The sequence below is a fragment of the Schistocerca cancellata genome, chromosome 7 (assembly GCF_023864275.1).
Source record: "Schistocerca cancellata isolate TAMUIC-IGC-003103 chromosome 7, iqSchCanc2.1, whole genome shotgun sequence".
NCBI classification, from domain to species: Eukaryota; Metazoa; Arthropoda; class Insecta; order Orthoptera; family Acrididae; genus Schistocerca; species Schistocerca cancellata.
The window spans coordinates 470,096,148-470,123,007 of NC_064632.1; the positions used below are offsets into that span (position 1 = coordinate 470,096,148).

General features: G+C 41.6%; 1 protein-coding gene across 1 annotated transcript in view; it reads right to left on the reverse strand.

Annotated features, from left to right (window-relative positions):
- The window catches only part of LOC126092169 (aminoacylase-1-like), a 97,721-nt gene that overhangs the window by 65,536 nt on the left and 5,325 nt on the right, over window positions 1-26,860 (reverse strand). Inside the window, exon 2 of the mRNA XM_049907644.1 lies at window positions 2,136-2,305. Coding sequence (XP_049763601.1) covers window positions 2,136-2,305 — 170 coding nt within the window. The remainder of the gene's footprint in view (window positions 1-2,135; window positions 2,306-26,860) is intronic.

Sequence of the window (26,860 nt, forward strand, 5' to 3'; positions counted from 1 at the left end):
CGCAGCGAAAAAATTGCTGGTGGTGAACGCTTGATTATCTCATTCTCTTTTCTCGATCGGAACGTGACCATGCAGGTAAAATGCTGGTAGACCGGTCGTGCCAAAATATAAAGGACTTACAGCTAAAGCGATCTTATCTTTTTAGAATGATATATCCAGGCTGTGGGTGCCCTGATTTTAAAATCTTGTGCAGCTAAATTAAATTAGATGATGCTGATACAATTAGATTAGGAAATGATAGACCGAAAGTAACATATTAGTCTTGCTGTTTCGATAGTAAGAAAGCTGCCAATGGTAGAGGTAGAGAAGACGTAAAATGTAGGGTATCAGGAACAAACTTTCTCTGAAACAAACAAATACAAATTCACACATACTATAAAAGTGTATGCAAGTATCTACGTTACACATATCTTCCTAAACCATTGGATTTCGTTCAACCAAACTTGGTAAACATACTACTTACTTTCTGGAAAGAACGACTGCGGGGATAAGAACCAACTATTTCACAAGCGGGTGGGGGTGATAGATACATGTAGCTCACTACGCAGAAATAACCGGACTATATACTTCCAGTATTTCATAATGGGAACAGCTGGTGAATTGAAATAAACATTATTTTAAACCTTTCAATACATTTTCTCGCTCACACAAGCCACTAAATAGTGAAAGGAAAATATTAATCGCTTACTGTTATTCATGCAGTAAAACTGCCACATCAGACAAGCTCTTTTAATTGACTACTTATTTACTAATAACTGTATTCACAACACTTTCTCAGACAATGTCCAAATATTCCACTAGACGTACCTGAAAAATTATATCATTATAAGACATATTGTTCGGGATTTATGACGTCATAAACATCGAGCTGCGTGAAAACAAAACATATCGTCGAAATCTGATAGAGATACAGGTAAAATATGTGTACAGATATGTTTGAAATATGTTGAACATGTGTGACATGTTCATATGCGGACAAAGCAACTGGTAAGAAGCTCCTCCTAAACCCCTGAATCGATTTTAACCAAAGTTGGTACACATAATACTTACGATCTGGAAACCAGTACTGTGCGGGAAACAACCAGCAACCTTATATTGTTGTGGTGGTAATAACGTGGAGAGCGAACAGGGGAGGAAAACAAGGATAGAGAGGCGGAATGAGGAGATGGACACAGAGAGGAAGAAGAGACATAGAAAATCGGGGCAGGAAGTGGAGAAAGAGGGGGGGGACAGATGGAGCAAAAAGGGGAAGGAAGAGATTGACAGAGGGGGATGAGCAAATGGAAGGAGAGCGATCAGGGAGAGGTGGACAGAGGGTGGGAGTGAAGGAGGTGGACAGAAAGGGAGAGGGGAGTAGGAGATTGACAGAGCGGGGGAGGTGGACAGCGAGAAAGGGAAGGAGAAGATAAAAACTGAAATACATACATATCCGGGCAAAGCTGGATACTCAGCTTGATTACTATAAATTTAAAAGTGGTAGTAGCTTTTTTTCTGAATTATTTGTCTGAGCGTAGCGTTGCACCGAAGTGGAACAGAATATCAAGAGAATAGAAGGATTAGAAATATGGTGCTATTGATGAATTATGAATGTTAATTGAGTAGACCAGTCAACTATTGAAGAGGTAGTGCATCGATGTGGGGAGAAATTAGCGTCACAGCACAACATGAGGAAAAGAACGGCTCGGTTGATAGGGAGACAGCAATGATCAGTTAGTTTGTAACGGGGGGTTAGAAAGTGTAGAGCACGATAAAGGCCTGACAGCAGTAATTGGGTTGAAATAGGTGTAAAAGGCAATAGTTATCACAGGTGAAAAGGTATGCATAGGATAGTCTACCGTGGTGTGTTGCATGAAGCCATTGTTGGGGCTGACGACTATAACAACATATCCTTGCCGAGTATTCATATGATGTAGGATAGATGGTTCCTAATAGTGGTAACATGTAATCTCCTCCAAGCACGACACTCGCGTGCTTAAATACATGTCTCTGTAAGTGTAGTGCGATGCCGAGAAACGGCACAATGCTATTTTGGACACAATCACGAACATGGAGTAAGTTTAAGATCACACGGGAATAGCAAATTCCGCGGTTATATACGGGTTGCCTATGCGCTGGTACGCCTGCTGAGTACTCACCTCCCTGGCCGGTACCACGTCCATGTGGGAGTTGAGCATCACAGCAGAGAGCTTGGGATCCGTGCCCTCCCACCGCATCACCACTATAGGTTTACCAGGAACCAGCTCGACAACGTTGCTTTCCAGTCCGATGAGCTTTGCTTGTTCGAGTAGGAACTCCACACATGATGCTGCAGAGAAACAGGAATAAATACAGTAGCACAGGCAATATTTTGAAGAGAACTTTCTTCTACTGTGAACATTACACTTGCAACAATGTTTTATCCTTTTATTTTACAGCCGTTACTCTTTGTGCTACTCTGCTCCTGAGCCTTCTGTTTTTCACAGCTAGGCTTGTGTTGCCCCCTGTGCGTAAGACAAGGCTAAGTCCCGAAATTATTGAAAGGGGACAGTAGCAGCACAGTAAACGGCTGAAAAGCATATTACTAAACACCCAAGATACGTTTTTTAGCCAGCAATTACAGGTCGCTATGTGGTCGCGCAACATATTGGTAAAACAACAACGTAAAACAAAAAACAAAGAACGTTAATGAGGGGATGGAGAACGTTAGAGTCATTTACTAACACAAATTAAAAAGAAGGAAAACTGAGCTAAAATAAGCCCAGCACTGTCTTGAACTTCGAAACCAGCGTTCAAATAACGGGAGGAAATGTACACAAGACTGCTTAATGTTTTGCGTAATCAACAATATCTCACCAGATAGAAAAGAAGCTACCACCTTCTCGGAAAATGGTGATGCACAGTGAGTCTCCCATTCTTAGACCGTGGGGCTGTTCGTTCTCACGTTCGTGTTGTTGTTGCTTACATCCAAATTCTAGTTTGATGTGGCTCTCCATCCTAGTCTATCCTGGGCAGGCCTCTTCTTTTCTACATAACTTCTGCAACCTAAATGCATTTCAACCTGCTTGCTGTGTACGAATTTTTGCCCCCTCTAGCCGGCCAGAGTGGCCGAGCGGTTCTAGGCGCTGCAGTCTGGAACCGTGCGACCGCTACGGTCGCACGTTCGAATTCTGCCTCGGGTATGGTTGTGTGTGATGTCCTTAGGTTAGTTAGGTTTAATTAGTTCTAAGTTCTAGGGGACTGATGACCTCAGAAGTTAAGTCTCATAGCGCTCAGAGCCATTTTTTTTTTGCTCCCTCTATAAGTTGTACCCACCTAATTTCCTTTATTATCAAACTGATAATATCTTGATGCTTTAGAATGTGTCCTGTCAACTGATCCCTTCCTTTAGTCACTTTGTGCCACAAAAATTTTTTCCTCAATTCGATGCAGCATGTCTTCATTCGTCATTCCATGTACTCACCTAATTTTCAGCATTCTTCTGTACCACCATACTTATACGCTATTTTCCTCTTGCCTTAACTGTTTACCGTCCACATTTCACTTCCGTACCCTGCTATTTCCAGAAAATGCTTCCCTAAATCTTAATTTGTAATCGGTGTTAAAAAGTATATAATGGTTTTCTTGGTGGTGTGCAAACTTTTGGTGCACGGAGAATTGCACAAACATTAGACATACTCATTAGCACGGTGAGTAAAATCCTACATTCTTCTTTGCTATCCATTCACAATTACCCATGTGCACGAGTTGCTTCTTTTGACCTGCCAGCAAGAGAGACCTTTGGTTTAGAAGTTCTTGCTCGCGTGGAAGTGGACAATGATCGGCCGTGGAAGATTTTGTGGACAGACGAAGCCCACTTCCATCTGACAGGATATGTCAAAACACAGAATTGTCGAATATGGGCAATGTAAAATCCACTCGTAAATCAAAGAGTACAACTTCTTCCTGAAAAGGTCATTGTGTGCTGAGGGTTTACGGCACCGTTCATCATAGGGCCATATTGTTTCGAAGAGACAGGTGCTTCCGGTCCTGTTACCTGTACCGTGACTGGTAAGCGTTATGAGTGTTTTTTGCGCAGCCACGTCATTCCAGCCCTCCATCAGCGTGTATGTGTGGATGGGATCATTTTTATGCAAATCCAGTTAAGCAGCTACTGAAGCGCCATTTCGGGAATGCTAGAATAATCAGCCGCTATTTCCCTACAGCCTGGCCGTCCCGATCACCTGACCTTAATCCGTGAGACTTCTGGCTGTAGGGCTACCTGAAAGATGTTGTTGTTGTTTTTGGGGAAGGAGACCAGACAGCGAGGTCATCGGTCTCATCGGATTAGGGAAGGATGAGGAAGGAAGTCGGCCGTGCCCTTTCAGAGGAACCATCCCGGCATTTGCCTGGAGTGGTTTAGGGAAATCACGGAAAACCTCCCGAATACGAGTCCAGTGTCTAACCACTGCGCCACCCCGCTCGGTTTACCTGAAAGATGTTGTGATCTGTGTTCAGGCTGCAAACTTAGCTGCACTGAAGGCACGCATTGCGCAACACATTCTAAACGTGACCTCGGTAAAACTTCGATCAGTTGTGGAACATGCTGTTTCTCGATTTTAACTTGTTGCCGAAAACGGTGGACAGCATATTGAACATGTTTTGCCCCAGTCACACGGAAATTAAAAATCCTATTTGATTTTGATTCATGCTTTTTATGCGGTTTTTGGACTCAGGGCAAATAAAAACGAATGTGATAGATCCTTTTAATACGGTTTTTGGCCGCAAGACAATTAAAAACCGATTTTTCTCATCCGATGTGATATGACCTTGCTGTGGCGGATGGGCTTACGTAACCAACAGTATCACACCTGTGCACCAATGCACACTGAGTAGTACAGTTTGCTTAGCGTCAAACGTACACCTTAGGCATTGTTGTATGATTCATTTGTCATTTTCAGTCGATCACTATCAAATTACGATGATTACGGCGTCATCTAATGCTACATTTTATAGCTATCTACTTTTCCGCTGCCATACGTTTTCCCCCTTCTCAGGTAATATTCCGTTGCAATTTGACGTCATTCTGACCAGTGGTGCTATTTCTACAGCGGTTTGAAAGTTTAATTATAATCACCCTGTAGAATAAACAGATGAGAACTTCTGTATAAATGCAACTTTAAGACGTCTATTAAGAGACTGATGTAAAAGAGAAGTCTTGGTGGCCGCATAAAAGTAATCTGTCTGTCCCCAAAACCAAGAAAGAGCTTTTTCACTGCCGATAAAAGAACTGAGAAGCTACAGTAACGATTAATTTCTTGATATTATATTCGTATGATACTAGTGGCCCCGACTGCATGTGTGGCATGGAGCAGTATGTGATCAAGGAGAAATTTAGGACTCAGTCTAAGGGTGGACCACATACCTTCGTATTATGTTCTAGTTGATGGTTAGCATGATCCTGGTTGCAAACACGACGAGAGAGCGCCAGTGTCATATGTGCGCTGACATCGTCGGAGTATGTTTAATTGGGCTGTACGTTCTTCCGGGCAGACTCGATTGTCGCACGTATCTGGTATTCCTGCGAGAGGTTTCCATGCCTATTCGCGTCTGCACTCGATTGCAGCACGACGGAACCCCCCGCGCATTTCAGCAGACAAGTGAGGGTACATCTGCAGGCAAACTTCCCCGGCCGCTGGATTAGTCACAATGGTCCAGTCGCATGACCATCATGATAACCCGGTCTGTTCTCAATTTTTTTTTTTAATTTTCCCGTGGGGGTTTCTCAAGGGCTTTGTGTATGAAACATTAGCTATATCTCTGGAGGACTTAGTGGGCAGGACTGTAGCAGCAGCAGGATGTCTTCGAGATACACCAGGTATCTTTGAGACCGTGCCCCATTCAACGGAACGTTCGATGTCAGGCGTGTCTCGATGAATGTGGTCAAAACTTTAAATGAGCATCTCCTGTAGTGGGCGTCCATTTGTAGCAAATGTCTAATTTCAACGTCATATAGTAGCCCTGGGTGGCCTTTGCGACACCTGATTCCTATGTGATTACTGATCCTTGTTGTATGCCCGATGTGCCATGTCTTCGCAAACATTTTTTTGAATCATCCTCTATAAATAACTACAAGAGTACGTGTGCTTAAATTTTGTGTCTATCGACACCAAACGCTAGATAGCTACGACGCTTAATCTATGCACAACGTACTGTTTTCATACATATGAAATTATGAGCGCTTGTAACTTTATAATACAAAATTAAACATAATATTTCATCGAAAGTCACTCCTCTATTTGTTGGTGCCAAAATAAGTGGTTTACTGATTCATGGCAGTAACTGAGGTTTTTCACCTCTTGTGTATTTAACTCTCATTAAAGGCACAGAAAGGTGTACAAAATCTCAACTCCAACTAAACACTAAACCTAACCAATGTTTCTTTGTCTATGTTTCCCTTATACTTCTGTTTTCAAGTCGTTAGTGACATCTGTAAGAAGTCTGGACCTGGCGGTGTGGAGAAATACCTGTGAACAGATCAGATGATAGAGGTTGACCATTGTGATTGTTCTGTATCTCTCTGACTGTTATGATTCCTATTGTTTGTTGTTAATTGTCATAGATACGGTATTTTAAAACAAAGAAGGTATAATTTTATGACTAGCGTAACTTATTAACTTTACGTTTAGCCAGACTGGCTGTGTACCTCATTATTTCTGGGTTTTTAATTCACTTTAACAGAGTTGTCTTGTTCATTAAATATCTAAAACGGTACAGTTTATATGTCGTCATTATTACACTAGGAACTACGTAATTTAACAGTGTTCGTGTGTTCATCTGCATCGACGAGTATCAAGTCAACCTCCCACGGCTTGGAATTACCGCCAGTTTACGTGCTACTCGCACACAAACGGCCGTGGCAGGTATAAGACGAGGCTATACTTTATGACTCGACTGGAATTCTCTATTTCAAATTATGAAGGTGGCAGGGGTAAAATACAGGGAGCGAAAGGCTATTTACAATTTGTACAGAAACCAGATGGCAGTTATAAGAGTTGAGGGACATGAAAGGGAAGCAGTGGTTGGGAAGGGAGTGAGACAGGGTTGTTGCCTCTCCCCAATGTTATTCAATCTGTATACTGAGCTAACAATAAAGGAAACAAAAGAAGAGTTCGGAGTAGGTATTAAAATCCATGGAGAAGAAATAAAAACTTTGAGGTTCGCCGATGAGATAGTAATTCTGTCAGAGACAGCAAAGGACTTGGAAGAGCAGTTGAACGGAATGGACAGTGTCTTGAAAGGAGTGTATAAGATGAACATCAACAAAAGGTAAACGAGGATAATGGAATGTAGTCGATTGGTTCAAATGGCTCTGAGCACTATGGGACTCAACTGCTGAGGTCATTAGTCCCCTAGAACTTAGAACTAGTTAAACCTAACTAACCTAAGGTCATCACAAACATCCATGCCCGAGGCAGGATTCGAACCTGCGTCCGTAGCGGTCTTGCGGTTCCAGACTGCAGCGCCTTTAACCGCACGGCCACTTCGGCCGGCGAATGTAGTCGAATTAAGTGGTGTGAAGCTGAGGGAATTAGACTAGGAAATGACACACTTAAAGTAGTAAAGGAGTTTTGCTATTTGGGGAGCAAAATAACTGATGATGGTCGAAGTAGAGAGGATATAAAATGTAGACTGGCAATGGCAAGGAAAGCGTTTGTTAACATCGAGTATAGATTTAAATGTCAGGAAATCGTTTCTGAAAGTATTTGTACGGAGTATAGCCATGTATGGAAGTGAAACGTGGACGATAAATAGTTTAGACAAGAAGAGAATAGAAGCTTTCGAAATGTAGTGTTACAGATGAATGCTGAAGATTAGATGGGTAGATCACATAACTAATGAGGAGGTACTGAATAGAATTGGGGAGAAGAGGAGCTTGTGGCACAGCTTGACTAGAAGAAGGGATCGGTTGGTAGTACATGTTCTGAGACATCGAGGGATCACCGATTTAGTATTGGAGGGCGGCTTGGAGGGTAAAAATCGTAGAGGGAGACCAAGAGATGAATACACTAAGCAGATTCAGAAGGATGTAGGCTGCAGTAGGTACTGGGAGATGAAGAAGCTTGCACAGGATAGAGTAGCATGGAGAGCTGCATCAAACCAGTCTCAGGACTGAAGACCACAACAGCAAACATACCTCATGACAGCAGTCACTTTCTCTACACTTCATGGGAACTGACGATACTCGTATGCGCAGAATGGGAATGCAAGGAAAGGGTAGAGGTACTACAAAAGGATTGCGAGCAGAAGGTTTAGAGGCGGCTCGTGCGTACATAAGGAAATATAAGCGGGTTTATTTTACAGGCATAGCCATCTGGTATGTACAGTTTGGTCGTGACAGTAGCATAATGGCTAAGTGGATGCTCACAAATCTTATGAGCAATTGCAGATACAACTGCACATTACATATAATACAGTTCATCGCTTGACACAATACTAAGGATCTTTCACTGTCACTATTTACAATTACAAATCGTATTTAGAAAATGATCCACAAGAAGTCTCTTCATTTGCAACAGCCATCTCTGTTTCATTTCCACTGTTAATATCAGTTGATTCACTTTCATCTACACTGGCGGGATCAGTATTGCTTCCATTACTATGACTATCACTATTCGAGTGTGTACCTCTTCCCACATTTATTATCTACTCCAGCGCTTGGTCCAGTAAATCTTTACTTGCACTATAATGCTAGTAAATTTTTTTTTATGTGCTCGCGGAGTTTCTTCCAGGCTTCTTTTATTGTGGAAGCAGTTTGTTCATCTATAAGTGTTAGTAATGTGCCCATTCTGAGCCGGCCGGAGTGGTCGTGCGGTTCTAGGCGCTACAGACTGGAGCTGCGCGACCTCTACGGTCACAAGTTCGAATCCTGCCTCGGGCATGGATGTGTGTGATGTCCTTAGGTTAGTTAGGTTTAAGTAGTGAAACGTCCCCTTACAACAATTTCTGAATTACTGTGCTGATAAACCTCTTCCATTATTTGCTTTTCAAACAGCTGAGCAAAACTGAACGTACTCTAACATTCACTAAAGTGACACACAATATTTTTAGCGCAACGCAATCTGACTTTCAAAAATCCCTACAAAAGAATGGCCCTGACTAACATTAACCTATACATTTCACAAATCACTTACCTCACCAAAAATCTTCGTTACTCGAACTACTGCAATACAGCGAGCGCCACTACTGCCAGCTAAATAAAAGATTCAAACTACGGAAGGCACTAACTACTGATAGGCATAGTTAGCAAATGAAAGACTTTAATAGAGAACAAACAATGTATTTACCTCAATAGTGTTCAAAAGTCATAATGTACATAGCAGTTCATGATATCCAGTATTGCAAATTTCAAAACTCCGCCATCTCTCTCCTCACATCCACCACTGCTGGCGGCTCACCTCCAACTGCGCAACGCTACGCGCTGTTCACATCCAGCTGCCCAACACTACAATGACAGACAACAATGCAAACTAGCCACAGACTGCACACAGCACAGCCAGTGATTTTCATACAGAGCGCTACGTAACGTTGCCAATAAGAAAACCTAAACAGCCTACTTACAGTAGTTCTAAGTTCTAGGAGACTGATGACCTCAATTTAAGTCCCATAGTGCTCAGAGCCATCTGAACCATTTTTTTTTGTCCATTCTGATAGTCACATCAAGTACAAAATTGCCGTTCTCGACTCTTACCCATAATAGCGCTTTTGGATTCAGTTGTGGGTGGTATGGATAACGTCGTAACACAGTATTTAGATGTTCGGTTAAAATACTACCTATTTTGTAAGTGACGTCGTCTGGTTTGTTCATTTTGATTTTGTTCATTTTGATCAGTGAATATCTCTGGGGTCTCAGCTCGTCCATGTGGAATGGAATTCCTTCTGCTGTTAACAGGGACTTCACTTCTCTCCTCGTGGAGACTGATGTGCAAATAGGGGTAAGTATTTCCCGTGGTAAAGGTCGTTACGCGAAACGAGGACAATATAAGGTGGTAGATTAGATACTGATCTCCACTTGACCCTCTTTTCACAATTTCAGAGGTCAATACGATTGTGATAAATCCCTGTTTTCCGGCTACATTTAAGCCTTACGTAGGCATTCGGTACAAAACCGTCTTCCCCGCCAGAATTGTTGATGATAATGCAGCATTCCTTCCAAACACGTATAAGCGGACCCCTTAGTGATTTGTCGCGCCATTCGTACGACGCTGGTGAAAAGTGTGAACATGTGTCTCGTCCATAGAGATAAATGGACGACACTCACACCTGTACTCTCGGATACTTTTTTTAGTGAGCAATTCGTTCTGCCCTAATACCCCTTTGTTCCTGGAAAACTTTCTTAAGTCCTACAGTGTTACGACTTTTACAAATTGTGTTTACATATCCAACAAAATGTATTAAAATCCCTTATGTTTGAAAAGTGTGAACGTGTGTCTCGTCCATAGAGATAAATGGACGACACTCACACCTGTACTCTCGGATACTTTTTTTAGTGAGCAATTCGTTCTGCCCTAATACCCCTTTGTTCCTGGAAAACTTTCTTAAGTCCTACAGTGTTACGAATTTTACAAAGTGTGTTTACATATCCAAAAAATGTATTAAAATCCCTAATTGTTTATGAATTTCTTTGAAGTGGGTCTTTTTTTTATCTGTAATGTAGAAATTATTGATCATGCAGCAAACGACTTGCTCATGAAAACTATCTGAACTGGACTTCCAAAATCTTCTCTGCCTTTCTTTATGATCTACGAAAAATGTCGATGATTCATCTGCCTGGATCATTTACAGCTCTCTCTTGATTCCGCGAATAGAATTGAACGATACATCAGTTGCTTCAGGTACTTGTTTCAATGTGGATTTTAATTTTAATTGGCCACCTAGTACAGCTTCCTTCTCCTTAAACACATTAGTGGCCAATTCGGGTGTTTCACAATGAGGAACTGTGTCCTTTAACTAATTTTATTTTACAGGTGACATGTTCAATATGGAATGCGTTGTCCCAGAGTATTTATTGGTGGAGCACTCCGCCTGATTCAATGGCAACACGTCCGACGTTGGCGATTGACTGAGCATCATAACTACGGTGTTCACGCCTGGATGAACCTACGTTACCCACAGCAAGTGCACTTATTTGTTTACGTCTAACGGTGTGCGAGGCGCGTACTCCGGGCCGAACACACTCGCACGTCCAACCGCTTCACGAGAGAACCCGTCACTCGCGGTATGTGAGGTGGAAACGACGATATATTTGCATTTAGCAGTGGAATACGTCCTCCTTAGTATGTAACCCCATTGATCTAAACCAGTGTCTTAGAAGCAGAACATAAAATCCGGATGGAGCAAAATATGTAAGATTCTCATGTTTGCTGGTGTCTTAGTTTGTAACTAAAATCAGTAATTTCCACAATACTGGATACAATCTCTAACACCTATGCTTCGAAGAATATTGAGGAATGCTTTTGTATTAGTGAGTGATAATTTTCACTGTTTTCTTACAGGCTAGTATGTCGCTGATGTTTAGGTAGACATTATGCGATCAAAAGTATCCGGACACCGGGCTGAAACCTACTTACAAGTTCGTGGCACCCTTCATCGGTAATGCTAGAATTCATTATGTTGTTGGCCTACCATTAGCCTTGATGACAGCTTCCACTTTCGCAGCCATACGTTCAATTAGGTGCTGGAAAGTTTCTTGGGGAATGGCAGCGCATTCTTCACTGAGTACTGCACTAAGGAGAGGTATCGATGTCGGTCGGTGAGGCCTGGCACGAAGTCGGCTTTCGAAAACATCCCGAAGGTTTTCTAAAGAATTCTTTTCAGGATTCTGTGCAGAGCAGTCCATTACAGTGACGTTATTGTCGAGTAACTAATCGGCCACAGGCCGTGCATTATGAACGTGCTCGATCGCCTTTAAACATGCACTCGCCATCCCCGAATTGCTCTTCAACAGTGGGAAGCAAGATGATGCTTAAAACAATAATGTAGGCCTGTGCTGTGATAGTGCCACGCAAAACAACAAGGTGTGCAAGCCCCCTCCACGAAAAACACTACCACACCACAACACCACCGTCTCCGAATTTTACTTTTGGCACTACACATGCTGGCAGATGACGTTCACTGAGCATTCATCATACCCACACCCTGCCACCGGATCGCCACATTGTGTATCGTGATTCGTCACTCGACACAGCGTTTTTCCACTGTTCAATCGTCCAATATTTACTCTTCTTACACCCAGCGAGGCGTCGTTTGGCATTTACCAGCGTGATGTGTGGCTTATGAGCAGCTATTCGACCATGGAATCCAAGTTTCCTCACATCCCGCCCAATTGTCATAGTACTTGCAGTGGATCCTTATGCAATTTGGAATTGGTGTGTGATGGTCTGGATAGATGTCTGCCTATTACACATTACGACCCTCTTCAACCGTCGGCGGTCTCTGTCAGTCAACAGACGAGATCGGCCTGTCCGCTTTTGTGCTGTACGTGTCCTTTCACATTTCCACTTCACTATCACATCGGAAACAGTGGACCTAGGTATGTTCCGGAGTGTGGAAATCTCATGTACAGACGTAAGTCACAAGTGACACCCAATCACTTGACCACATTCGAAGTCCGTGAGCACCCTATTCTGCTCTCTCACGATGTCTAATGACTACTGAGGTCGATGATATGGAGTACCTGACAGTAGGTGGCAGCACAATGCACCTAATATGAAAAACGTATGTTTTATGGGTGTCCTGATACATTTGATCACATAGTGTAAGACGTCCCGAGGAAAAGCAAAATTTCGCTGCTATGGATTATTTCAATTTGTTGTTACCGAAGACAGATGAAACGCGAGTATGACAGTCAGGATCTTGAGTGTAAACTAAATGTAACTTTCTGCTTTATAATCTCCACTGTCGCTGACACTGAAATGAGAAATTTTGTTTACTTTGTTTGCTTTCAACCTTTTATTTATTACAAATAAAGTATTCTCGAAACTGAAACCGCATGGTTTGAATTTGATTATTCTGGTTTGTTTAATTTTGACGGCGTGATGTACAATTCATGACGTATTTTATACGGCTTCATGCTGTTGAGAACACATAACTTCAATTTTTACGCATCACTATGAAACTGGTAGTGGATTAATCACGCCTGAAGGTGGTAGTCTGTTGCGGAAACCAGAAATTTGAATACCGCTAATATGATGCGGTCTTTACGTAATAAGTAATTAATAAACATTTAAGTGGGCACATACTTTCGTTGGCAGTAAACCAATTTCGAAATGAATGTAAGGCTGCTGTCCCTGCCGTAACACTTAGCTATGGAAATATCGAGAATTTTATTGAAAATAGAGGAATGAGTCCCTCGAAAGATTTATTGAATCGTCTCGTAACGAAAGATACCGAGGACGTTATTCTATATTTTTCGAGCATCCTAGAGACATGAAGCATCCTTTGTTATAAATATTTTTTTGACAAATGATGTTCATTTTAACCTGCAGAGTTCTCTTTTATTTCTCAGTATATTCTCGATTTTTCTGCACACATCCTTCCAACCCTTGTGCTAGTTAGAAAATTCCGTTACTGTGGAAGTCTGTTTCTGCTGCCCGAAGATACTGATGCATCACTTTCTGGATGTCCATCAGTGGTATGTAGCAAAGGCGTAGTAGCTAATTGTTAGCCCACTCCAGCTGATTGTAGATGGAAGGAGTCAAATTGGAAGTACAGGGAGCGTGCGGAAGACATATGCGCCCAAATGCCTTAATTTTTTCCACAGTAACTTGAGAAGTGGGAGGCTGAATGTGCTGTTAGTGTGATTCATCCCAACGGAGTCTTTTGTGAAATTACGAGCAAAATTGAAATACGTCTGTGTCTCGTGTGTCCCAGATCGAAAAAGAGGGGGGAAAAAGTAACGAGAAATATGTCCTATCACAGAAAACGGTGCCTGTAAGTTTTCCAGCAGATTACACTGTCGTTTCTTTTTTTACTAATGGTGAACCAAAAAAAATCGTAAATTAGTATCCGTAGCAAAGTGCATCTCATGATCTCCAGCACGGTCCCTGAACATAAAATAATTTTCTCAGTCTTTCGTTAGGGCGCGGTTCTATAAATCGCTGTAGGGACTTCAGCCTCTATTTCGCATAAAATTCTTGATCTTTCCATAGCTGAAGTTCATGGCAGGGGCACTTTATTTAAGAATTGGCTTATTGCCAATTAAAGTATGAGCCCACTTAAATATATATTATTAATTTATTACGTGAAGATATCTTCATAATAGAAATGATCAAATTGCTGGTTTCTTCTTTTACTTCAAGGCCGTAATCATGGAAAACTGCTTTCACAACCACAAAAAAATGTTCATCAAAAGTTCTTTCCTTTATTTAGAGATCTCTTAAGCCTTTCGGTGTCGTGGCCCATTCGAACTTTCTATGTTAGGAAAATAAAAGTGGTATCCGACGGGTACAAAGTTCTGAATACTTTCCTCCACTAGACCATATTACATTACAAACTTCGTTGCGAATTAATTCACTGTGACATGTGAAAGAAATTACACTGCTGGGGATTAGGCTGTTGGTTCATGGGGTCACGACGCTCAGCAAATGAGCACAGGGACTTATAATAATGAAATAGCGTCCAGCCCTGTGGTGGGGCTCCTGATGATATTCCAGAACTAAGTCGTGCAGTATGTGGGGCGTTACTGACTGGTGAAGTTTCATTGTGCGAAATCGCATCTAGTTTTGACAGTGCAAACACGCCTACATTCTTCTTTCGTCACATTGAAAGAGAATGAGTAATTTAACTAATAACCACTGTTCCGCCAGGATCGTGTTAAATTCACAATTATCACTCCTGTAATCTGCAGACCGAAGACTAGTTTCACACAATTCTCCACAACAGTAGCGCGATTTCGCTGTATCTCTGTGGGAATACAACGGCTGCAGTTTTCTTTTGCTTTAAATCATGATGATGTACCAGAAAAGGAAAAGCTGGATGATACTACAAGGTCTGATCACACAGTAACAAGGTCACACAGATGAACTTGCAACTACTCAGAGGGATGCGTCCCCTCTCCTGGAACCATACGATAGTCTTGCCTCTTCGTAGTTATCATTCCGATGTAGTTTTACCGTAGGTCGACTACCTGTGTTCTCAAGTTATCTAGCCATCCCACAACAGCGTTGTCCACTATTAATGATTATCACCAGAAATAATGTATTGTTATGAAACTTCCTTGCCGATTAGAAGTGTGTGCCGGACTGTAACTCGAACCTTGAACCTTTGCCTTTCGCAGGCAAATGCTCTACCGACTGAGCTATGCAAGCGTGACTTACGATCCGCAAAGGTCTCATGTTCGAGGCAAGGTCCAAATTAGTGCACATCCGCTGCAGAGTGAAAATTCGTTCTCAAATGAACCCTTAGGCTTTATTTAAGAGAATCGTGAGCTGCGTGTCAGATGACTGTAAGCTCATTCTTGTCGACATGAAATCACGAGCATCAGGGTCTTGTAGATCGTAAGCATTTGGCTATGCACGGGGGCTTGCCTGTTTTGGGCTACCCTCTTTCACTCCAACACCCATCCCTTTGAGAGGTAGGCGCTTCTTACCCCCACAGTGGTTCTTTCCAGACACTATGTGATTCGTGTACTAACTTCAGTGATCCAGTGATTTAGAAGAAGATGTGAAACATGCCTCTACTTTTGTAGTAAGTATGAATATAGAAAAAAGAAGTTGAAAGCTAAGTTTATATCAACAGTTGTTTATCTAGGCACTTTACAGTGTTATCTTCCCGCCATATCTGCTTTCTGATGACGCTCTACAGGGTGCAGTGTTTACAGTGTTTCGTTATGATTTAGAGCTATGTAGCCAAGATCGTACATCCCGACTGGCAGAAGAAGGCTAACTCCGCACACCGACTACACGTCGTGTCTCACCGCACAGACGTTATCAGCTCAATAACTGACGAAAGCCAGAACATGTAATGGATGGAATCATTTTGTGAATGTTGCAATTTATTTATTTCTGTGCTTGATAACCACACTGGAGATGGTTTCCGCCTTATGCAAGACACAATTGTAGTTATGATTTCACCCGACATGTTTCACCAGTTTTTGTGCTATCTTCAGTGGGTTCATTTGTTCATTTTTCTTCTGCAAAATTGTTGATACATATTAACCTTTAAATAATCTTTTTGTAAAAATATATGCGATTGCTGTCAAATATTTTACATTGGTTTGCATACAGTACAGAATTGAATAATTTATCACTGAGGCGAAGCATTCTGTGTTGTCCGCATACTACATTTTGAAAGGTTCTATTTTTGTAGTACATATGGGGATAAAGTGGATGTGTGCTTTTGTTTATATATCTCACATGAAACTAGTTGAAGTTTGTGGTAGTAGCTGTAGGTGTAGGTGTACAAGTCAATCTACAGCTTGTAATCTGCAAACAGCAAAACGTCATTTTATTTTTATTTTTATTATGCATTTCCGACTGAGGTTATTTATGTATCATATTAATTGGCGCTTTACTTACACTTTTTGATGTCATGGCACCTTTCCTTGTTTATATCGAGGTAAAACTTTTATTTCTCTCGTTTTTGTAGATAGATAGGGATTTATTACGATTTGTTCTCCAAGTACAGAGTTTCAGTCGCCATTACGTGTTGTTCTGGCTGTCTAGTGTTCATTTGTTTCTGGCGTGATTGTCTGGGATGTGGCGCGCAGATTTGAAGTGTTGTTGATGTTTGTAGTGTTTAGTTCAAGTGTGCATGTGTGTGTATTCCTGTTTTTGTATTTTGTTGTTAGTAGTATTTGTATCATAACCTTTGTCCTCTGCAGTTTGTTTTATTCTGTTCAGTTCTTCTTGTAGTCATCTTCGTTCATTGGAGGTTTGCTCAGTCTATTAGGTATATGTTTAAAGCTGGCTTCTTTGTAAGTTAAGGGGTGATTTGATTGGTTGTGAATGGCGGTGCTGGTAATTGTGGGTTTCCTATAAACTGTAAGCTCATGATTATTGTTTCTATTGTGTATGGTGAGATCTAAGAAACTAAGTTTGACATTTGTGTTTCAGTGATGAGCTGTATTTGTGGGTGGATGGCGTTAATGTCCCCATGAAGTTCTTTGATACACAGCTGCGATTCCACTGTTAGGTAAATTATATCGTCTACATATCTGTACCAATATTTTTTTGGTACTTACTTCATATTTTCTGTACAGCTCTTCAAATATTTCAAAACACAACCATCGAACTCCGAAAAACAATACTTCACATAAAATTCATCAAACTGTGTTTAGCATATGAAATAATATGCAGCCATGTAATCATAAATGTAAACATTTTATCCACAGCGCAATGAACAAACGGAAAGCCAAAATGATGTGGACAATAAAAGATATCCGTTCTCTGTAGTCTTAGAAAAAGAAAAAAGTTCAATACTGAACTAAACAGAACTAGTAAATTGTACTAAGTGTTCGCCATTCTTTGATGAACCAATACACAGTGTTAAAACATACACAGATCACATAATAGAACGAATACAGGCAACCAAACAAAAAAAATCATCAAAATGATAAATCACACAAATATCTATGAATCTTAATATCAATACAACAAACAAATCTTTCACAAAAGTGTAATTAATCTAACAGGTATAAATTTATCCAAACAAGAAAGCAGCCTGCTTGGAAAGGGTCACAAATATAACACTAACACAATGGTGTCACATAGGACAATAGAGCATATCATAACAGAAGCTGAACACATCATAAACCAACAAGAAAGACTGAATACACCTGAATTCAACCTCAACCTAACAAGGAAACCAGAGCAACGACATCACAGAATTAACAACTGCCAATAAACTAGTACCAAAGGAACTTACAGAAAACTCTGAGAAACATAGAACTAATATTTATAGACACACAGACTAAAAGAACGACACAGAAAAATACAAAGGTCCCTACTCCAAAATCATTGCCTAAAAACTAACAAACCAGGTATCCCTGTACACACCCTGATTAATTTTACCGAAGCACCAACATACTGCTTAGCCACACAGACACAGCCACATTGCTACAGACAATATACAAACAAACAAAAAACGGAAGTCTTAAGAACTCACGTGAATTAAAAGAAAACATGAGGAATGAAAACTTACCAAACACAGCAACATTAATTTCATTTGACATAATTTCCATATACACACACGTTCCACCAGGAGAAACCATCAACATCATGAAAATAAATCTCTAACTACAAGGAAACATATCCACGACAAACACACAAGAAATAACAGTTGTACTCAAACTCAACACAAAGCAAAACTACCTCACATTCAGCAAAAAATTTTACTGTCTACGAGGGGGACTGCCTGTAGGATCCCAAAGTGGCCTCCAAGATTACCATCAATCAAACAGAAAATTAAATCTTAGACAAAATAGTAAAACCAAACCAGTAAAAATTAAAATGTTAAGTCAGATAAGTAGCCAATATAATTTTCGTAACAAATGGATCACAATCTCGTGTAGAAGCACTTCATGTAGGCATGAACACCATCCGCACGCAAATACAGTTCACTATTGATAAATAAACAGATGAAACACTCAATTTCTTATACCTCCACATACGCAAGAGAAACATAAAACATGAGTTTATAATTTATAGGAAACCCACTATGACCATCACCATTATTTATAACCAATGCAGTCACCCCATAACTGAAATAAGTCATCTTCGGATATTTACTTCACTCAGGGTCGGAAATACACGAGTACTAAAGAGAGAAGGCCGAAACATAACAAATATAACCAAAGACACAATACGTGCCGCCAGCGGTCCTGGCGTGTTCTGGTACTGCGCGGACCTGGCTCCTCCTAAGTCCCCAACCGAACTTCCCACTCACACGACCCGGAAAAACAATGACATCGCCACAAAGACAGGGCAACAGTTACTACATACCGATAATTGCCGCTGCTGCCACTAGCGGACAGGCAAAGCTTGCGAAACCGAGTGCCGCCAGTCAACACGAGAAGAAGACAAACAACCGCAACCATGCCAACTAAAGGAGGCAGTCTGGCTTCCAACAGAGGGCGGAAACCTACAAACAGCACCAAAGCGAGGCGCAGCATGGCTCAGTATGTCTGGTGATTAATAAACACAGTTTTAGTTTGTGAGAAATTGTGATTCGTTTCCTCCAAACGCTTTCCTCCGCTTTCACGACTCTGGTATTGGTCCTTCCTTGCGCGTCACCCCTCCAGCTCAGATCGTGATTACCAGGCAGTGTAGTTAAGTGGTGGGCTGTATCAAAAACTCTTCTCAATGTCTCACGGAACGTCAAGTAACCAGTTCGGCGGTGCCTGTAATAATTCTGGAAAGACGTAGGCGATGTGCCAGGGTCACGTTTTGCATTCATCCGTTTATGCCAAAGTCATCAACGCAAACAAAACTTAGAAATTTAAACACAGGTATCTCAGATCCAGTTACGAAACATTTACAACCTAAAAAGAGGCAACTAGACAAGCTTGCTCCAGGTTCTTAGCCATATACTATACGACATAAATATTTTACTTTTAATGAAATTGACATCAGTATTTGATTAATACCACTGTAGAGTATAAATGTTGCTTATTTTATACAATAACTTATCGGTGGTGGCGGCAATGGTTGTCAGAATTTCCGTTCAGCCTACAATGGTTTACGATATTTTACAATGTGCTGATCGTCTGTTAGTTTTATCCATTCCTTACGAGCTATCTTCGAATATACCTTATAAGAAATTTTCCGAATAAAAAACGCTTTTAAACGTGTAATTTACACACGAACGAAGGGCAGGAGATATTTTAGAAATGACATTTTAGTTAAAGAATTCGTTCTCCTGGAGTTTATTTCCATCTAGGCAGCATATTTATGTAGAATATTGTCTATTTGAACCATTAATGACCAATTTAGGATTCAGAACACGGCCTTTTCATGAGGACAAGTTCATAAATACATCATTTCGAGCAGTGCGGCTCGCTTCGACATTTCGATTGTCGATTGTGCCGTTGTGCGGCGATTGTTGCCCCAGCGCGCCTCTTCGAGTAACAGCGGCGCCTTGCTAGTTTGACGGTGGGCTCCAAGGAGCAGAGTCTGAGAGGAAGGTACACAGCGTAAGGGAAGTGGCCACAGAGCGCCGTGCTATTAACTGGTAAAACAGTGACCCTACTGGGGCAGGTGGGTGTTATGGACGGCTAGCGGTGTTGTGTGCAAGGAACGCGGCGGTGACTGAACCGCGCCCCCCCCCCCCTTTGTGCCTGCCGCGCCCACCCCCCCCCCCCCCCCCCCTTTGTGCCTGCCGGGCTATGTCTCGGGAAGTACGCTTATGAGGGACAACCTGAAACGTGGATTTGCCGCCACCCACTGCCAGATACGAGCGGCCGGTTGCTGTTCCTGGCGTGCACGTTGAGACTCTGTTTCACTTTATGGACCGTTGGTGCCGTGTTGCGGAGGTGCTATCTGAACCTTGCCTCAGTCAATTAATACTTTGACCTTCTATATTAATCTTGCGGTCGTCAAATTGTGTGCAGTTATTGTGTGTTGGGCCGCAAGGCGGCCTATCAGAATAGGTCAGAAGCTGTGCATACTCTAAATTGTCTTTTTCCCGTTTGAATTAGTGAGTTTAAATTACTATTCTACTCGTTTAATTTGTATTGTGATATAGAGTGTAACGGCCGTCTTATTGCCGGTTCTTTTTAAGAGCCCTGAAATTCATAAATCTTTCTTTGTTGTTATTATAAGCAGCTTTAAGTAAGCATGTGGTTTCATCTTTCAGACCGCTTGTTACACCGGTCAATGGACTGTGCGGCTGGTTCCGGCAGAGGTTCGAGTCCTCCCTCGAACATGGGTGTGTGTGTTTATCCTTAGGATAATTTAGGTTAAGTAGTGTGTAAGCTTAGGGACTGATGACCTTAGCGGTTAAGTCCCATAATATTTCACACACATCTGAACATTTTTTACACCGGTCAAGAAGAAAATATTCAACAATGAAAATGGGTGTTTCTTATATTTCTCGAGCCCCCATGCACGAATATGTTATTTCTTTTTTTCCAGGCCGGCCGAAGTGGCCGTGCGGTTAACGGCGCTGCAGTCTGGAACCGCAAGACCGCTACGGTCGCAGGTTCGAATCCTGCCTCGGGCATGGATGTTTGTGATGTCCTTAGGTTAGTTAGGTTTAACTAGTTCTAAGTTCTAGGGGACTAATGACCTCAGCAGTTGAGTCCCATAGTGCTCAGAGCCATTTGAACCATTTTTTTTTTTTTTTTTTTTTTTGCAGCACCTTCAGTTTTCATTACATAGGAATGTTTACAAAAAGAAAATAGGTAGATTTCTCAAGAAATGCATCCTATTAAGGCCGCTCTCATGGCACGACTACAGGAACGCTTCCGTTTCATTAATCCTTTACAACGCGGCAACAGTGCGAGTGACACATTATCTGTTGCTCTTCAAGCCCGTGTTCTTGTCGGTCGTGAGGGAATGCTTTCTTTGTTTGTCAGTGCAGTCATGAGTGCAAACAGTGCGGCCTAAATATACCTTGTACTGAGTGCTCCGTGTTGTTTTAGTAGTCCATTTGTGTTAGTGCCTGTACAATGTCAAGAGTATGTTTAAATCGCACAAATAATTTTTGTTATGTCTGTGGGGAGAACACTATTAAATAAAGCAGACGACATGTAACACCCGTATTGAAGAAATTGAGATACTTATTTAGGGTGCAAATTAGGTGAACTGTTCGTATCATCTTAATGGTTGGGTGAAGAAAAAGGGTAAATTGCATTGCTTTTTGCAATTTTGATGATACGGAAGGAACCGACCAATTACGTAAGTTATTGCTAGTTCTGCATGTTTCAAATAACAGGGATGAACGGCAAGGACAGAAAGACGATCAAGTATCCCTCCATAAAGTCAACTAATCGACTCGTACCGCATAGGTCTCCCTTACCTGTCCCCATTCCTCCAGACATGTGGCCACTGAATGTTGAATCCCGGGTAAAATCCAACAGAGACGCGGAGAGTGTAAGCTCTGATTTCGATTACGAAGAAAGCACGGCAGATCTCCTGACACAAAATGACTTGAATGACCTTTTTAGGGATCTATATCTTTCTAAGGCACAAGCTGAACTTTAGGGAATTTACTAGAGAAAGATACTAGCGTTCGTATCTTTCGATATCATCACGATGCCTTCGCATCATTCTTTGACATGGAAGACTCATTCTGTTACTGCAGTGACGTGAATCTTCTTTTTAATGGTGTGGGAATGAAACTTAAATCAGCGGAACGGCGACTATTCGTTGATGACTCCAAAATTAGCCCCAAAGCGGTACTCGTACACAATCGTATTTCCTCCTGTACCATTTTCCTCGTTGTACCATTAATTTCAAGAAAACATACAGCTGTATGGAACTTTTGTGGAATTAAATTCAGTACAACAGCCACAAGTGGAAAATCTGTGCTGCCTTCAAAGTAATTAGCTTACTTACAAAATTGCAATTTGGGTGTAGAAACCACTGGCGTTTCCTTTGTGAATGGGATAGCAGTGAACGAGTCATTACGACAGACAGATCTGGCCTGACCGTACACACATGGAACGTAGTTGGAGGAACGTAGCAAGCGTTCCATTGTTGAATTTGAGAGACATTTTGTGACCACCACTTCACATAAATCTTGGACTTATTAAGTCGTTCGTTGTTGCAATGGACAAAGGTGGACCTAGTTTCATGTACTTATGTCAGAAATTGCCTGTGTTGAGAGAAGCCAGAGTGTAAGCAGGTGTCTTTGTTGGCCCTCAAATTACTTTATCCACGATCCTGATTTTGTCACTGCTTTGCTCTATCTTGAACTGGACTGCTGGAATTCTTTCATAAAAATGTGTTCTGATTTCTTTGGAAACAAGAGAGTAGATAATGGAGATGTGTTAGTCAACGAACTGCTACAGTCTACTGTAATTCGTTGAAAGGGCTTGTTCTTAACTCGCATTTGTATTCCTTCTTGCTGGTGCTCTTGGACAAGTCTCCAATGAACATGGAGTAAGATTTCATCCGACCGTATCTACATTGGAGCTTCGCTATCAAGGGCAATGTGCAAGAATTATGATGGCTCACTGCTGTGGGACACTACTGTAGGATAGTAGTGCCACAAATAAGAGGCGCAGAAAACCTCCAAAAAATTTAGGTATTTGTGAAAACATATTTCTGTGGTGTCACCGCCAGACACCACACTTGCAAGGTGGTAGCCTTTAAATCGGCCGCGGTCCGTTAGTATACGTCGGACCCGCGAGTCGCCACTATCAGTGATTGCAGACCGAGCGCCGCCACACGACAGGTCTAGTCTAGAGAGACTCCCTAGCACTCGCCCCAGTTGTACAGCCGACTTTGCTAGCGATGGTTCACTGATAAAATACGCTCTCATTTGCCGAGACGATAGTTAGCATAGCCTTCAGCTACGTCATTTGCTACGACCTAGCAAGGCGCCATTACCAGTTACTATTGATGCTGTAAGACATTTACCGTCAAGAGCGATGTTCACCAATTATGGATTAAAGTTAAGTATTCCAGAAGCTACGTACGTTTTTTACTAGTCTCATTTCCGTGTCCTGTTCCAGACCTCACGCCAGCCTGCGTGTGCTTAAACGCGTGCCTTTCGGCTTCCTCCTAGTGGATTGGCTGTCTTGCCAATCCACAACAATTTCATTTGCAGTTCACGCTCTCTGCTTTTTTAGCATTTACAGACGAAATCATATTGTTTAAGAAACACAAAAACTGAATACAATTAGTGATTAATGCAATTTACACAAAAACTGTGGGTGCTGAGGAAAAACTAATGCCAGATTCGTGTTCATGTAAGGATAACCTACTTTGGCGCTCGCAAAGTTTTACAAAGTTGAATTTTGTAGACCAGTGTTACGTCGTGGCTTCATGGTTGTCATTAAACTATGACGTTAATATGAGCATGGTGCTGAGTTCTGCTTCTAGAGGTCTGCTGTTTAGACTCACCAAACCTCTATTAGTCGCAGGCCAAATGATTCTAATTGTGTGTTACTAGTAACAGTTCCCTAAAAATTCGCACAAGCTGTAATTACAATTGAGGGAAATATTCAGGTCACTTATTTAAGCCGGTCACCGTCTGGTGTGTTATGAAATAAAATCTCTTGAATTTTTGGTATGAAGATTTACGTCAGTTTTATAGTGGCTACTGACAAATCTTAAAAGGTCGTCTGTAGGATTAGGCCTCATCATTGGAGCCTGGCCGAAGCCTAAGTGAAGGAAGGCCAGCAACTGCCTCCAATGACGTCATGGCCTGCGTGCTAGGCGCAGACGGAGGCGCGACGGCATTGTAACGGTTCACAGCGCGAAACTTCCTGGCACACTGTGTGCCGGACAGAGACTCGAACTCGGGACCTGTGTCTTTCCCGAGTTCGAGTCTCGGTCCGGCATGCAGTTTTGATCTGCGAGGAAGTGTAACATCAGCGCACACTTCGCTGCTGCATGAAAATCTCATTCCAGTTCACAGCACCATCTACAGTTGAAACATTTGATGCTAACGTGTAAACCGTCGCACTTTGTACATTTCACGCAGATTGAACAGTAGCTGTAAAGAACATAGAAAGGGGAACTAAAATTATAACCACATTTACTCGTAACTATGCAGCTTAGCTCAAAGACCATTACTTAAGTGTTTGCTTCTCTTTAGCGCTTTTGTGAAACATGCAATCCTGGATTTTGATGTAATGTCAAAAACACTTTTTTTTCACATGGCAGAGGAAAGCAGACATTCACGACGAAAAAGTAAAAACGAAAACATACACCACTACACATAAATCTGCATTTATTTGGAAAATTCAAGTAACTTACTTCTGCTGTTAGTTACGGGGATGTTATTCCTTATTTTAGAATAATTATTTGAGAGAATATTCCCCAAAATGGATCATGTTTTTGAAATGATTTCCTTAAAATGTTTACCACAAGTGCACGTCTCTGAAAAGCGATAAGTCAACTAGCATTTCCAGAAGTTGTCTGAAAACTTCCCTATGATATGTGCTGCTTAGAGACAAACATTCAAATTCATCAGATATAAGGATACCTTACAGCTATCCACAAATATTTCTCTAATGAAATCTCTTAAAATTACTATAGAACGTAAAACAAATGGAATTTCTTTGACGCAATGTCTACAAAATAATACGAAATCCTTGGTAATCTTACACGAAGAGTCACTTAAACCTAGTTCATTTATTCTACTTGTAAAAGTATTATAGTTCGTAATCGCATCCTGCACACACCTTACACTGATATTTCGTTTCTTTCGACACAAAATTTTGTTTGCTCTTTCCTCTGGAGATTTTCTCTCAGCAGATAGATCAACAGGCATATAGGACGGTTGTCCAGGAAACAAAGAAGGAAAAGCATACGGTGCCGATCTCAGAATTGTCCTACTAACTAGCGGGCCGCAGTGGCCGAGCTATTCTAGGCGCTTCAGTCCGGAACCGCGCGACTGCTGCGGTCGCAGGTTGGAATCCTGCCTCGGGCTTGGATGTGTGTGATGTCCTCAGGTTAATTAGGTTTACGTAGTTGTAGGTTCTAGGGAACTGATGACCTCCGATGTTAAGTCCCATAGTGCTCAGAGCTATTTGAAGCTTTTTTTTTTTTTTTTTTTTTTTTTTTTTTTTTTTTTTTTTTTTTTTTTTTTTTTTTGTCCTACGACCTGTTGGCACAGAACCATCTGCTCTCCTCATTCTATCTTCAAATTCTTATCGAAATGCTTAGGATAACCATAGGTTTCTTCTCATGTGTGAAATTCGCGCAATGAGTTGTTCACAACCACTTAGCGCGACTGTCTGCCTCTTTTCGAAAAGAAAATATTGAAATATATTTTCCTTATTCGGCAGTTAGTTTACAGTACAACCGGGTACATAGGAAATACGTTCCATTTCAAACATCTACAAAAAGTAACCCATATATATATATATATATATATATATATATATATATATATATATATATATATATGCTGGTTAATTTTTGTGGATGTAAACTTAGCAAAAAAAACATGATACTCAGGATTAAGCAAAGACTGTTTGTGCTTACCTCCTTCACTGTGGACTGTTTCCTAATATGAAAGCATACTAGTCTTGAAACAAATTCAGTTCAAGAAAAACCCACGTGCGGGTGATGGTCCTGACACTATTGCTAAAAGCTTATTGAACGCGTGAATTCAGTACCGGAAGCGTAAGTGCCTACCCCACAGATCGGCACGTAGCGTGGCCCACGAGAAAGACATTCCGCGGCGCGTACAACACACCAGTTGACACTGCAGGTCTTAGGTGTGCAACTAGCTGTCATCGGAGGGGAGCGAGTAATTGTTTCAGAAGAGTTTAATACTTCTTGACTGGTTATTTGAAAGCACGAAAGTTCTCGATAGCGCACGCCAAAATTTAGACGTTTAGTGGGTACCTTTTCAATGACATATTGATTTACCGTGGGCCCTGCACGGAGCTGAGTGGTCGCGAAGTGTGATGAACAAGGCGACTAGTGTGATATCACAAGTTTGTTGTAACACCCATGTATCTCGTTGGCCCCGGCACTCAGATCGTGACGTCACGCGGACTATCTGTCAGTTGTCGCAGGCTCCATATCTCGTAGGATACGGCCTGGCCATTTTACGTCACGCCCCTCTCTGGGCAACCTACTAACGTTGTAGTGCTTTGTGTGGTAATTGGTCTGTAGTTGTGTTAGAGATTTCGGTAGAGCGCTGTCTGGTGTCGCCGGCCCGGCCGTTGTTTCCCTAGCAGTGGCGTCGGCGTCCTATCTGAGTTTGTCGCTGTGCCTTCATA